The 15,015-nt window shown below is 41.3% G+C and overlaps 1 protein-coding gene across 1 annotated transcript in view; it reads left to right on the forward strand.

The window, feature by feature from the left end:
* The window catches only part of LOC100492075 (matrix metalloproteinase-21), a 40,867-nt gene extending 31,793 nt beyond the window's left edge, over positions 1-9,074 (forward strand). The window contains exons 4-8 of the mRNA XM_002939607.4: positions 1,047-1,186; positions 2,121-2,262; positions 3,293-3,550; positions 5,166-5,338; positions 6,505-9,074. Coding sequence (XP_002939653.2) covers positions 1,047-1,186; positions 2,121-2,262; positions 3,293-3,550; positions 5,166-5,338; positions 6,505-6,810 — 1,019 coding nt within the window. The 3' untranslated portion in view covers positions 6,811-9,074. The remainder of the gene's footprint in view (positions 1-1,046; positions 1,187-2,120; positions 2,263-3,292; positions 3,551-5,165; positions 5,339-6,504) is intronic.
* Positions 9,075-15,015: the final 5,941 nt, after the last annotated feature.

Below are 15,015 nucleotides of genomic sequence, written 5' to 3' on the forward strand. Positions count from 1 at the left end.
GGGAATCATTTAACCCTTAAATAAACCCAATAGGGCTGTTCTGCCCCCAATAAGGGGTAATTATATCTTAGTTGGGATCAAGTACAGGTACTATTTTATTATTACAGAGAAAAGGGAATCATTTAACCATTAAATAAACCCAATAGGACTGTTCTGCCCCCAATAAGGGGTAATTATATCTTAGTTGGGATCAAGTACAGGTACTGTTTTATTATTACAGAGAAAAGGGAATCATTTAACCCTTAAATAAACCCAATAGGGCTGTTCTGCCCCCAATAAGGGGTAATTATATCTTAGTTGGGATCAAGTACAGGTACTGTTTTATTATTACAGAGAAAAGGGAATCATTTAACCATGAAATAAACCCAATAGGGCTGTTCTGCCCCAATAAGGGGTAATTATATCTTAGTTGGGATCAAGTACAGGTACTGTTTTATTATTACAGAGAAAAGGGAATCATTTAACCATTAAATAAACCCAATAGGACTGTTCTGCCCCCAATAAGGGGTAATTATATCTTAGTTGGGATCAAGTACAGGTACTGTTTTATTATTACAGAGAAAAGGGAATCATTTAACCATTAAATAAACCCAATAGGGCTGTTCTGCCCCCAATAAGGGGTAATTATATCTTAGTTGGGATCAAGTACAGGTACTGTTTTATTATTACAGAGAAAAGGGAATCATTTAACCATTTAATAAACCCAATAGGGCTGTTCTGCCCCCAATAAGGGGTAATTATATCTTAGTTGGGATCAAGTACAGGTACTGTTTTATTATTACAGAGAAAAGGGAATCATTTTTATAAATTAGAATTATTTGCTTATAATGCAGTCTACCTTTCTGTAATTCGGAACTGAATAATGGGTCTCTGGATAAGGGATCCCATACCTGTACAACTTGACCAAATGTGAAAATGACCAAATTTCACTGATCTCACTGACCTGCAGTCTGGTCCATCTCTACAGCAGTGTTATTATAAAGGGCAACTGTAAGTTAATTCATGGCATAACTTATTTTCAAACTACAAATATTTACACATTATAGGACAGCACCTTGGCTGCTCACAGGCATTCGATGGGGTGGGGCAGCAGTTTGCTCATGCCTGGTACCTCGGGGATATTCATTTCGATGATGATGAACACTTTGTTGGACCATCCAGTGAGCATGGAATCAGCCTTTTAAAGGTAAGTGTGTTCTGGCATATTCTAGCTAACCAAGCCAAGGACGTGTAAACCCCATACACAAAAATGTAATCAGTGAACAGCCTCCTTGAAATCTTTCAATACCTGTCACTCTGGTTGTCAAGAGGTTAATAGTAGTAATAGTAATAGTTGCAGCATCATCATTTAGATTTCCTTCTCCTCCTATAACCCACTCGGCCCCTGCCTCGGGAATGACTTCTGGCTCCTGGGCATGCTCAGTTGTTCTAAGCTCAGATTACTAAACACGCCCCCCAGTCTAGCAGCCAGTGAAGAGATGGCATTGCTGGTTCCCATAGAAACTCAGCTCTAGCTGTCTGCTTCAATTTTTTTTCTCTTAACTTTCTCTCCTGAGCAAGTTCAGATGAAATGTTTGCTGAATAAAAGACCAATGCATTTTCCTCATTGCATTGTAAAATGTGTTATTTTATGTTTTTCTTTGTATGAAAATTAATATAATGCACCTTTCAAAAAAAAAAAAAATGTTTGCTGAATAAGGGTCTGTGTGTGTGTATGCTGTTTTTAAATGTATCTGATTATGTATCAGTGGAAAAATGGCCGCTGGGTGAAAGCTGCTATTTGCTTTAGAAAAATGTGATGGTGCTGGCAAGCGGAGGGGATATATGCAGTACAAAAGATGCCATTTGGGTGGGGGAGACATGCCCAACTGATATACATTGTAGGTAAATATAGGCTTTACATGTTTAAGAAAACATTTGGCAATAAGTTATTCTTCATATAGAATTTTATTTATCAGCCAATTTGTTCAAAAGTATAATGATGTAAAAATGTATTCATATCTTTACTGTCAATGTATTTATCAGGGAATGGGTTAGTTGTATGTGAACATATCTGTTGATTAGGGGTATCTGTCAGGATCCAGAGCCCATAATAAGATCATCAACATGCTTTGCTGCAGGTTGCGGTGCATGAGATTGGCCATGCCCTTGGACTGAGCCATATAAACCGTGAAGGATCTGTCATGCAGCCAAATTATATCCCTCAGGAGCGCCATTTTGAGCTTGACTGGGAAGACAGAAAAGCAGTACAGGAAAAATATGGTGAGTTTTGTGTCAACATCAAATAACGATTAGCATTCCTCAACTAAAGAGGATTAATATGAAGTTGGTCTTCCATTGGCTGCTATAAAATTCCCTACTCTTCTAAATTGGTTCCTACTAGATGTTGAAACATAGTTGATGGGGTTTGCTTCCATTTAGCCACAAGAACATTAGTGAGAATGATGTTGCGTATTAGGCCTGGCTCACAGTCAGAGATCTAATGCATCCCACAAAAGATCAGTTGGGTTGAAGTTAGCACAGAATTGTCAAGAATGTCATTGAACTCTGTAGCCATAAGGTTTGCCTTCAATAGAACCAGGAGGTTTTAGCCTGAAGCATAGAGAACAACTCCAGACCATTATTCCTTCTCCAACAAACTTTATTATTGCCATTATGCATTCAGGCAAGTAGTGCTCCCTGGCATCTCCCAAACCTAGGCTTTCCATCCGACTGGCACATGGTGAAATGCCATTTATCACTCCACAGGATGTGTTTGCATTGTAAGTGACATTTGCACCATTCCAGCCAACACTTGACATTGCACATGGTGATGTTATCCATATCTGATCATCCATAAAACCCCCTCACTCCCTGTGACTATTTGTGGTGCTGATATTGGTTCCTGAGACAGTTTGAGGATATATCCTTATACAGTATCTGGATGATTCTCGACAAATAGTGTATAGTAACATATTAAGTTAGGCATGGAGAGAAATAAACTCCACTTTGAGCCCGTCCAAAACTCTTGACAGTAGGAAGACAATCGATCTCCCAGTGCAGAACAGCTTAGTGTTCAGCCAAAACTAGTTACCTTGAATGGCATTTAGCAAAATGGTTACAGATGTTTATTTATAAAGGTGTGAAATATATACAATTTTACATGATTTTATATCTAATTTTCTATAAAATGTACAATAATACTAAAAGTATCTACTGGCTACTTTTTATCAATCTTTAAAATGCGCATATGGATAATCAACATAACTAGAATTTGTTGATTAAATTGTGTTGAAATGTGTTTAATTTGCAGGTGCCTGTGATGGCAGCTTCAGCACAGTTTTTGATTGGATAAGGAAAGAACGGACTCCACGCGGAGAAACAGTCTATCGATTTAACACTTATTTTTTTAAGACAAATTGGTACTGGATGTATGAGAACAAGAGCAATCGAACACGATTTGGGGACCCTCTTCCTATCAAAGGCGGCTGGAATGGTATTCCAGATAAAGACATTGATGCCTATGTTCATGTATGGACTTGGAACATTGATGCACAGTACTTTTTCAAAGGTAAGGTATATAATTCACTATGATGGCTCATAATTCGTCAGTTCTGCCTGTTACATAGAGTAAGCCAAGAACAGCGATTTTTGCTGCTTCAGAATTGCAAATCTCAGCAGGCTCAGGGTTAAAGGAACAGTAACACCAAAAAATGAAAGAGCTTTAAAGTAATAAAAATATAATGCACTGTTGCCCTGCACTAGTAAAACCGGTGTGTTTGCTACAGTAACACTACTATAATTTATATAATAAGCTGCTGTGTAGCCCCGGGGGCAGCCATTCAAGCTGGAAAAAAGGAGAAAAGGCACAGGTTACATAGCAGATAACAGATAAGCTCTGTAGAATACAATAGTGCTTTATCTGTTATCTGCTATGTGCCTGTGCCTTTTCTCCTTTGAACGGCTGCCTCCATGGCTACACAGCAGCTTATTTATATAAATTATAGTAGACTTTCCGAAGTAAACACACAACTTTTACCAGTGCAGGGCAGCAGCACATTATATTTTAGTTACTTTTATACACTTTCATTTTTTGGTGTTACTGTTCCTTTAATGGGAATAGGCATGAAACGGTGTGCCATAGGTTACCTATGCCAATGGTCTTTTTGTCAGTTATTTATGCCCTCAGTCATTCCATCATATGGGACATAGTTAACAAGCCTGAACAGAAGCTGCAATTGGCCTTAAAACGAAATACATTGCTGCCAAGCACATACACCCTACTTTCAGAAGGAGGTGCAACTCTTTGCACTTCATTATAGGAGTTCTAGGAGCTAATTTCTAAAGCTAAAACTGGCAAGGCAATGCTTTGCACCCTATTTTATGAGGGGTATGAGGGGCTTCTAAAATGAGGACTAATGTCTCGGAATAGACATACATATTTTATACATGTATTTTAATATCTAATACCTGCAGCTTAATCACAGGAAACTTTTACATATAAATTAATGGGTATTTACTCTCCCTGCACCAAATGTTACTGCACACTGAACAAACAGTAATAGAAAATAATTAACTTGTTAAGCAATCTTGCACTGCTAGACCATATACAATGTTGATACAAATAAAAAAAAGCGTATTCCATTTCCATTACATAGGATAATTAGTACTGGAAGAGCTTCTGTCGGCGCACAGGGAAGAGGGTCAGTGATCATTCCTCTATTTAGAAATCCAGCAGCCTGGAAGGGAATTAAAATCCCCCATCTATGAAATTTGGTCTCGCTGATGACTTTTTATAGGCTCACAGGGTTATCCATTAAACTGTAATACAGCTGATCAGACAAACTCACTTCAGTGACTTCAGAGTGTATATGACTTGTTTGCTACATCAAGCATGGAGACTTCCCAGTTGCGATTGCACATTTACAGGGTTTGATTCAAGGATTCCGTAATATATAAGGGAAAAATATACCTTGTTCATGAGCAGTGTTTGTTTAAACAGGTAGATTTTGACTGTGTTTTAAAGTACAGCCAGGGAGGATATAAATCATATCCTGATTACAGACCTGTTTCACTGGTTTCTGGGGCTCAAGAGTAAAGATTGGTGTTTCAGAAACAATTACCCTTCCTCTGTTATTTCCTGACTTAAGTGACAATGTTGTGGTTCTTGCTCTTGTTATTAAAAGGCACCCAAGTCTGGCGCTATGACCCTGACAAAGACAGGGCATTTACAGAGGACTGGAGGAAAGTCAAATATCCCCAGCCTATTGCCGACGTGTTTCCAGGAATCCCAAGTCCAGTGGATGCGGCTTATTTCAACAAGAAGGAGCGTTTCATCTACTTCTTCAGAGGAAATAATGTAAGTACTTTTAATATCTAAAAAAGGGGCAAAGAATGGAATTTTACTTACCGCTTTCCTAAGCTGGTCCGTCCTCAATTCTTCCCCTTGCTCATCCACATGCTTGTTCATACAAGAAAGAATGGATGTACAGAGGCTATACTGAGACCATGCGTCAGGAGATTTGATAGCCAGCCCAGTAGCCAGTACAGCTCCCTAGTGGCCAGTGGGCCACTTGCTATTCTAGGCCTGGGCCTTTGTGGCCTTCCAACAGATCTGGGCCTGGAAGGTTATTGCTAAACTATGGCCAGTAGGAGGTTGAAAAGCTTCTGTATGCACACTTACATATGGACGCTATTCAGAAGCCAAAGACCTAAACAGTTATGATTCAAGTGAGAGGAGTAAAGCTGGCCATACACGGGCAGATCCACTCGCTTGGCGATGTCGCCAAGCGAGCGGATCTTCACCCGATATCCCCACCTACGGGTGGCGATATCGGGGAGGCATGTAGGTGAATTCGATCGTTTGGCCCTGGGGCAATGGGGCAGTCGGTTCGGGGACCGCATCAACGAGCCGATGCGGTCCCCGATCCGACGGGATTTTCTAACCTGGCCGATCGATATCTGGCCAATTTCAGGCCAGATATCGGTTGGCTAGTCCGCTCGTCCAAGGGACCGATATCGGCAGCTTCTATCGGCCCGTGTATGGGGACCTTAAGTTGTATCTGCATTACTTTTAAGACAGCAGAAGGCCATTTATTATCTTGTTGCCCTTTTCATGGGCTGTCCTAGTGGTGTAATAATAGAAACAGAATACCCTACAACTAGTATTAGAAAACTATTGAGGGAGAACAAATGCACATCTATATGGGGGCAAAGCTATTCCTGGAACATATCTAACTTGTACAAAGCCTGAATTAATTAAAATTCAACAGCTATAATATGAGGTTTTGCTGGTGCTGGTTATAATGGTCAAGTTGGTTTATGGTGGTAGACCATAAATTAGGAGGCCAGGAATCTCTATACAACACATATAATTTTTATGAAATTTTTTGGGTATTGGGGGCACTTAAGAAAACACAGTCTTCAGCATAGAACAAATTTAACCCTAATATTGTAGTGTGCTCATTTTATTCGCCCCCAGTGGCCTTGCAAAAGAAGATTTCTGACTATGTTTATTCTTTTTAGGTTACTGCCTTTAGTGTTGATAAAAATCAAAAAGTGGAAAAGTTCCCAAAATCCATCATTGACGTATTCCCACCTGTGGATCCCAATGACCACCCCAGAGGAAATATCGATGCTGTCTATTTCTCTTATTCCTACCAAACAACGTTCTTCATCAAGGACAAGTATTACTGGAAAATGGTTATTGATCAAGAAAGACAAACCAACTCCTCTCTGCCTTTGAATGGATTATGGCCCCGCAAGAAAATCAACTCCCAGTGGTTTGATATTTGTGATGTCCATCCTTCTGTACTCTTGCTGTCAACATAAGGAGCAACGGTTAAGGCTTCCATCAGAAGGACTGTATAGACTTGATGTCTTTGAATACATTTCACCTTCAGCCATCCCTGTGGACAACCAACAGACTGAGGACTTCTGCTGTGCAAAGAAGACTAGAACGTTGGGCAATCATTGGTTCTTTAATAAAGTACCATCTAATTATTAGTTTAGAGTATCCATTTACCTAAATACAGTGTTATGAAGTGGGCAAGCGAGAGTTATCGGAATTCCAATACTGATCATGCATTTGTCTTGGTTAAAAGTTACCGATGCCTTGGCCATTGCTGCCATGCTTTGATGTACAGGCCTAGTTACACCGCTTTTATTTACTACATTTCTCATGCAGAATTTACTTTAGATAGACTTTAGCATCATATATTAGAGAATGGCGGTGTGGTGGTACAAAACCTAATAACGACACCCTTATAAAACCAACAAAATTCTGGAAGTGATGTTATGCTGCTAGTGTTATTTTTTAAAAGGAATTTCCAAAAATATGGTTCTATTTATTTATCTATCCATTTTGCCAATATTTATGTTTCCTAAGCCTTAAGGTATGATGAAGACTATAAGGTTTGTTTACCCTTACATTTGGTTCCTTCTAATGTGGTAAATAAGACAAGGACGAATGGACATCTTCTCACTTCCTCTGGAATAAGGACTTTGGAGAAGGTTCTATGAGTTGCATGGAATATTTGAGAAGAAATTTTTCTCTCTCTACTTTTGTTTCTTATTGGCTTTTTGCTGATGTTGTTCTGCATTTTAATATATTTTAATGAAACAGATCAGCCCTTGGACTTCATTGACCGATAATACATCCCATTGCTTGGGCTACTTGTAATACTGCATGTTCTGGGGGTAGTATTTTATCTTGGAATCCCACGCATCAACACAATAGCTCGTTATAAGCTCCTCTTGATTTCTAAGGTGAAACATACTTTCTGTAATACTTATGGCTTAGCTTTTTTATTTGCTTTGCCTTAAACCAGGCATTTAAAAATGTAAATTATACTCTAGGTGTATTCACATTATTTCAAGGATGGCTACATGAGAGATTAAAGAATACTGTCATGGGAAAACATGTTTTTTTTCCAAAATGTATCAGTTAATAGAGCTTCTCCAACACTGAAATCTGTTTTTCAAAAACCTCAAACAAAATTTTGTATATTTAATTTAGTAATTTTACATGGGGATAGCCTCTGATAAACTTCAGTCACACTTTACTGCTGCGCTGCAAGTTGGAGTGATATCACCCCCAGCAGCTAATCAGCAGAACAATGGGAAACTAGCAAAATAGTAGATATCAATAGATATCAGAATAGCACTCAATAGTAAGAAATCCAAGTCTGACTTAGGACTCCTCCAGTTTCATGGGAGTAGGAGAAACCATAAGTTTGCCACCTGCTGGCTCTTCCTGAAAGCTCAGACTCAGGCACAATGCACAATGAGATGGCTGCCTACACACCAGTATTACAACTAAATAAAATACATTTGTTGGTTTAAGAATAAAATCATCATTTGCTATGTAAACAGTGTAATTTAGAAATAAAAAGCATACCATAAAAATCATGACAGTATCCCTTTAAACCTTATTTAAAGAGAAAATGGACCACTGCTGGCCTTGACTGAGTATTATTTCATAGACTACATCAGTGTCCCTAAAGATCGTGTTTTGTAGTTTTTCACTATTTACTTTAAAGTAGATACTCCCGCGTGTTTAAAGATAAACTCAGTTTAAATAAGGCATTTAATAAATTAAATGTGTAACACCGACGTAAGGCACATGTCTGGCCTATTGAAAGAGTATTATATCCGTCACTTGTTAACGAACTTCTAAAATGAAAAGAAGTTAGTGAGTATTTTTATATCAGTGATGTAACTAGTCCCCTCAACCATGGGAATAAGACATTTCTTACATTTCGGGGCCGCAGTCATGTTCTCCTTTCTATGTGATTCCCATCAGGCAGGATCTCCCGGCAGAGGGTCACTGTCGCCTTTGCTCTTTGCCTGTAACAAAGTTGTATTTGGATGAGACGGAGCTCACAGTTAATGGGACTAACTGAGCAAAGCTAAATAATATCCATCATTGTTTTGCACATAAGCTTTCTAATGTTCGACGTTCCGAACAGATGTTGAGGATGAATCACTTGGATCATTGTTTTACTACCTTGGAGTAAAGCATCATTTTGTTAACCATATGCACTTTTTTTTAGTTACCATTAAATAAACATGAAATAAAGGATTTTTTACCCACAGTTCTGTCTTTATAGGGTCCAAATAATGATGATTGTTTTTGGGGTACAACCTAAAGCACCCAACAGCTGCCAAAGGATCAGAGGTTGGGCAGTTCTACATCATATAACTAATGGGGCTTCACAGCCACCACAAACAGGGTTCCTATATTACTTATCATTGCATAGGCATTCTTTATAGCCTGCATTAAAGGGTACCATCACTGTTTTCTACAAGGAAAACCACAGGGACTAAAGAAAGCTTTTTCATATAAGCAGCAACTCCCAAACCGAGGGGATGAATCCATTGTGCATGAGGTTTCAGCCTGAAGGCTGGTTGGGTGAGAATACTTATTTGAATTAAATATATTTTGGGGTAAAAACTTATTTATGTGCTAGTTATTTTTGGAAGTTGGCTGACCTCTATATCTCCAAGGACCGGGGTTGGGGGTTGGGGCGCAACTAGTACTTAGTACAGGTATCGGACCCCTTATCCGGAAACCCATTATCCAGAAAGTTCTGAATTACGGAAAGGCCATAGACTCCATTTTAATTAAATAATTCGTATTTTTAATAAATGGTTTCCGTTTTCTCTGTAATAATAAAACAGTACCTGTACTTGATCCCAACTAAGATATAATTACCCCTTATTGGGGCAGAACAGCCCTATTGGGTTTATTTAATGGTTAAATGATTCCCTTTTCTCTGTAATACGGTAATAAAACAGTACCTGTACTTGATCCCAACTAAGATATAATTACCCCTTATTGGGGCAGAACAGCCCTATTGGGTTTATTTAATGGTTAAATGATTCCCTTTTCTCTGTAATAATAAAACAGTACCTGTACTTGATCCCAACTAAGATATAATTACCCCTTATAGGGGCAGAACAGTCCTATTGGGTTTAATTACTGTTTAATTCATTTTTTTAGCAGACTTAAGGTAGGAGATCTGAATTACGGAAAGACCCCAGGTCTGGAAAACCCCAGGTCCCAAGCATTCTGGATAAGGGTCCCGTACCTGTATATAATTTATTACATATATAATGTAAATGTAATTATCACATTTTAGATTATGCACTTTATTTTTATTGTTATTAATAATATTACATTATAAAATATAATACAGCTCACTATAATACAAAATTAGTGGGAGACCTGAGTTTGTTTCCCTGCAACTAGATGCGTGGAGGTTCAGCACAGCCCACAGCCCGGTGGTTGGGGACCCCTGCCTTAGGTTTAAGCCTCTTCACCCGACACATCTTGTCTTACTAATACACAGTCCATTCTCGTGAGACCATCTTGCCTTACCAAAAAAATTCCCTTACCATACACACTGTCTTGCCGGACTCATTGGTTAGCAGTATTTAGAATTGCGTTCCTAATGCTCATTCCTTTCACTTACAGCTGCTCTATGCTGTCCTGGAGGTCTTCAGGGCACAAAAAAACACCAGCTTCTAAGCCCTTGCCTCCTATTATGGTAAAATCCCCTAAGTTGCTGTACTTTTTCCCCAACATAACAAGTCTCACTCTTTATTTTGCTGCACTCTAATTCACCCAAGAGACATGTACCCAGATTGGCACCTGTTCCCAAGAGTTTGAGACTTTCCATCTTCCATAAGCTCCAGTCCAACCCCATAAAATGTGAAGAGATCTACATAACATATTACTTTAGCCCAAAATGTAAGAAATTGGAAAATTGCCAACATGGCATTTGTAATGGGCAAAGATAGCAGATAGGAGCTAGATTATTATATGTGAATTCCTTTCCCCCCTTTAGCTCAGTGTTCAATGAAAATGTGTTTTTCCCTGCAGAACATCACTACCGATGCCAATACAGCAAGATGGTATGGATTTATTTTGTAAATAAAACAAAAATGCTCTTATTACATGCTGGCAATTGTTTGCTAATGCCCCAGGGGTAAGTGTGATAATCAGAAACAGATACGGAGGCAGCATTTGGAGTACCTGCAGCTCATGAATATAAGATTAATATATACAGTGGCTTGCAAAAGTATTCGGCCCCCTTGAACTTTTCCACATTTTGTCACATTACAGCCACAAACACGAATCAATTTTATTGGAATTCCACGTAAAAAAGACCAATACAAAGTGGTGTACACGTGAGAATCATACGATTCCAAACATTTTTTACAAATAAATAACTGCAAAGTGGGATGTGCGTAATTATTCAATTATGTGATTCAAGTTTGAGGAGAGCGGCCTCAAAGCTGTAAGTGTGGCAGTAGTTTTACTTTCTCCATTAAAGTCAATGGGTGAAATTTGATTTGCTGTAGTTGGCCCCTCCCACTTGGGGTCATCCAACAAATGTCGCTGTTTCATTCGGGGGGACCCCATTATTATGTTATTCAAGTATGGGGGGTTTAGTTCCAAAGCTGTGAGTGTGGCAGCAGTTTGAAAATCTTTCCTGTCAAAGTCAATGGGAAAATTGGGGTGTTCAGAGCGGTGCCACAAAAAGACGGGGAGCAGGATCCTTTAGAAAAGCACAAGCAGCCTGCTCCACTATAGGGCGAAGAACTGTGGAGAGTTTGGGTGTTGTACCCCTAAACCTGTAGGAGGAGTGGCATTTAGAAAATGGGGGGCGCTAAAAATAAGAAGAAAAAGCAGAAGAATAAGCTGAAGTCGAAGAACTGGCTGTGAGGTTTTTCAAACCAACATAATAAACGTAAGGTCATGCACCTGGGATGTAACAATATGCAGCCACTTATACCCTTAATGGGACTGCACTAGGCAAATCCATAATGGAGAAGGAGCTTGGAGTCCTTGTAGATAATAAACTTGGCTGTAGCAAGCAATGCCAGGCAGCAGCTGCAAGGGCAAACAGGGTTCTGAGCTGTATTAAAAGGGGTATAGATTCACGGGAGGAGGGGGTTATTCTTCCCCTTTACAGAGCGCTGGTAAGGCCCCATCTAGAATATGCTGTTCAGTTTTGGTATCCAGTGCTCAAACGGGACATTATTGAGTTAGAGAGGGTCCAGAGAAGGGCAACTAAGCTGGTAAAGGGTATGAAATCTCAGTTATGAAGAAAGACTGGCCCAGTTGGCTCTGTTTACACTGGGGAAGAGGCGCTTAAGGGGTGACATGATAACTATGTATAAATATATAAGGGGATCATATAATAACCTTTCTAATGTTTTATTTACCAGTAGGGCCTTCCAACGGACACGAGGGCACCCACTCCGTTTAGAATAATGGAGGTTCCATTTAATATTCGGAAAGGATTTGTTACTGTGAGAGCTGTGAGGTTCTGGAATTCCCTCCCCGAATCAGTTGTGCTGGCTGATACATTATATAGCTTTAAGGGGCTGGGTGGGTATTTAGCAAGTGAGGGAATACAGGGGTAGGGGAGATAGCTCTCAGTACAAGTGAGGGAATACAGGGGTAGGGGAGATAGCTCTCAGTACAAGTGAGGGAATACAGGGGTATGGGGGATAGCTCTCAGTACAAGTGAGGGAATACAGGGGTAGGGGAGATAGCTCTCAGTACAAGTGAGGGAATACAGGGGTAGGGGAGATAGCTCTCAGTACAAGTGAGGGAATACAGGGGTAGGGGTATGGGAGATAGCTCTCAGTACAAGTGAGGGAATACAGGGGTAGGGGAAATAGCTCTCAGTACAAGTGAGGGAATACAGGGGTAGGGGAGATAGCTCTCAGTACAAGTGAGGGAATACAGGGGTAGGGGAGATAGCTCTCAGTACAAGTGAGGGAATACAGGGGTAGGGGAGATAGCTCTCAGTACAAGTGAAGGAATACAGGGGTAGGGGAGATAGCTCTCAGTACAAGTGAAGGAATACAGGGGTAGGGGAGATAGCTCTCAGTACAAGTGAAGGAATACAGGGGTAGGGGAGATAGCTCTCAGTACAAGTGAAGGAATACAGGGGTAGGGGGGATAGCTCTCAGTACAAGTGAGGGATTACAGGGTTATGGGAGATAGCTCTCAGTACAAGTGAAGGAATACAGGGGTAGGGGAGATAGCTCTCAGTACAAGTGAGGGAATACAGGGGTAGGGGAGATAGCTCTCAGTACAAGTGAGGGAATACAGGGTTATGGGAGATAGCTCTCAGTACAAGTGAAGGAATAAAGGGGTAGGGGGGATAGCTCTCAGTACAAGTGAGGGAATACACGGGTATGGGGGATAGCTCTCAGTACAAGTGAGGGAATACAGGGGTAGGGGAGATAGCTCTCAGTACAAGTGAGGGAATACACGGGTATGGGGGATAGCTCTCAGTACAAGTGAGGGAATACAGGGGTAGGGGAGATAGCTCTCAGTACAAGTGAGGGAATACACGGGTATGGGGGATAGCTCTCAGTACAAGTGAGGGAATACAGGGTTATGGGAGATAGCTCTCAGTACAAGTGAGGGAATACAGGGGTAGGGGAGATAGCTCTCAGTACAAGTGAGGGAATACAGGGGTGGGGGAGATAGCTCTCAGTACAAGTGAGGGAATACAGGGGTAGGGGAGATAGCTCTCAGTACAAGTGAGGGAATACAGGGGTATGGGGGATAGCTCTCAGTACAAGTGAGGGAATACAGGCTTATGGGAGATAGCTCTCAGTACAAGTGAAGGAATACAGGGGTAGGGGAGATAGCTCTCAGTACAAGTGAGGGAATACAGGGGTAGGGGGGATAGATCTCAGTACAAGTGAGGGAATACAGGGGTAGGGGAGATAGCTCTCAGTACAAGTGAGGGAATACAGGGGTAGGGGAGATAGCTCTCAGTACAAGTGAGGGAATACAGGGGTAGGGGGGATAGCTCTCAGTACAAGTGAGGGAATACACGGGTATGGGGGATAGCTCTCAGTACAAGTGAGGGAATACAGGGGTAGGGGGGATAGCTCTCAGTACAAGTGAGGGAATACAGGGGTAGGGGGGATAGATCTCAGTACAAGTGAGGGAATACACGGGTATGGGGGATAGCTCTCAGTACAAGTGAGGGAATACAGGGGTAGGGGGGATAGCTCTCAGTACAAGTGAGGGAATACAGGGGTAGGGGGGATAGCTCTCAGTACAAGTGAGGGAATACAGGGGTAGGGGAGATAGCTCTCAGTACAAGTGAGGGAATACAGGGGTAGGGGGGATAGATCTCAGTACAAGTGAGGGAATACAGGGGTAGGGGAGATAACTCCCAGTACAAGTGAGGGAATACAGGGGTAGGGGAGATAGCTCTCAGTACAAGTGAGGGAATAAAGGGGTAGGGGAAATAGCTCTCAGTACAAGTGAGGGAATACAGGGGTAGGGGGGATAGATCTCAGTACAAGTGAGGGAATACAGGGGTAGGGGAGATAACTCCCAGTACAAGTGAGGGAATACAGGGGTAGGGGAGATAGCTCTCAGTACAAGTGAGGGAATAAAGGGGTAGGGGAAATAGCTCTCAGTACAAGTGAGGGAATACAGGGGTATGGGAGATATCTCTCAGTACAAGTGAAGGAATACAGGGGTAGGGGGGATAGCTCTCAGTACAAGTGAGGGAATACATGGGTAGGGGAGATAGCTCTCAGTACAAGTGAGGGAATACAGGGGTAGGGGGGATAGCTCTCAGTACAAGTGAGGGAATACAGGGGTAGGGGGGATAGCTCTCAGTACAAGTGAGGGAATACACGGGTATGGGGGATAGCTCTCAGTACAAGTGAGGGAATACAGGGGTGGGGGAGATAGCTCTCAGTACAAGTGAGGGAATACAGGGGTGGGGGAGATAGCTCTCAGTACAAGTGAGGGAATACAGGGGTGGGGGAGATAGCTCTCAGTACAAGTGAGGGAATACAGGGGTAGGGGAGATAGCTCTCAGTACAAGTGAGGGAATACAGGGTTATGGGAGATAGCTCTCAGTACAAGTGAGGGAATACAGGGGTAGGGGAGATAGCTCTCAGTACAAGTGAAGGAATACAGGGGTAGGGGAGATAGCTCTCAGTACAAGTGAAGGAATACAGGGGTAGGGGGGATAGCTC

Source organism: Xenopus tropicalis, chromosome 3 (assembly GCF_000004195.4).
Source record: "Xenopus tropicalis strain Nigerian chromosome 3, UCB_Xtro_10.0, whole genome shotgun sequence".
Taxonomy (NCBI): domain Eukaryota; kingdom Metazoa; phylum Chordata; class Amphibia; order Anura; family Pipidae; genus Xenopus; species Xenopus tropicalis.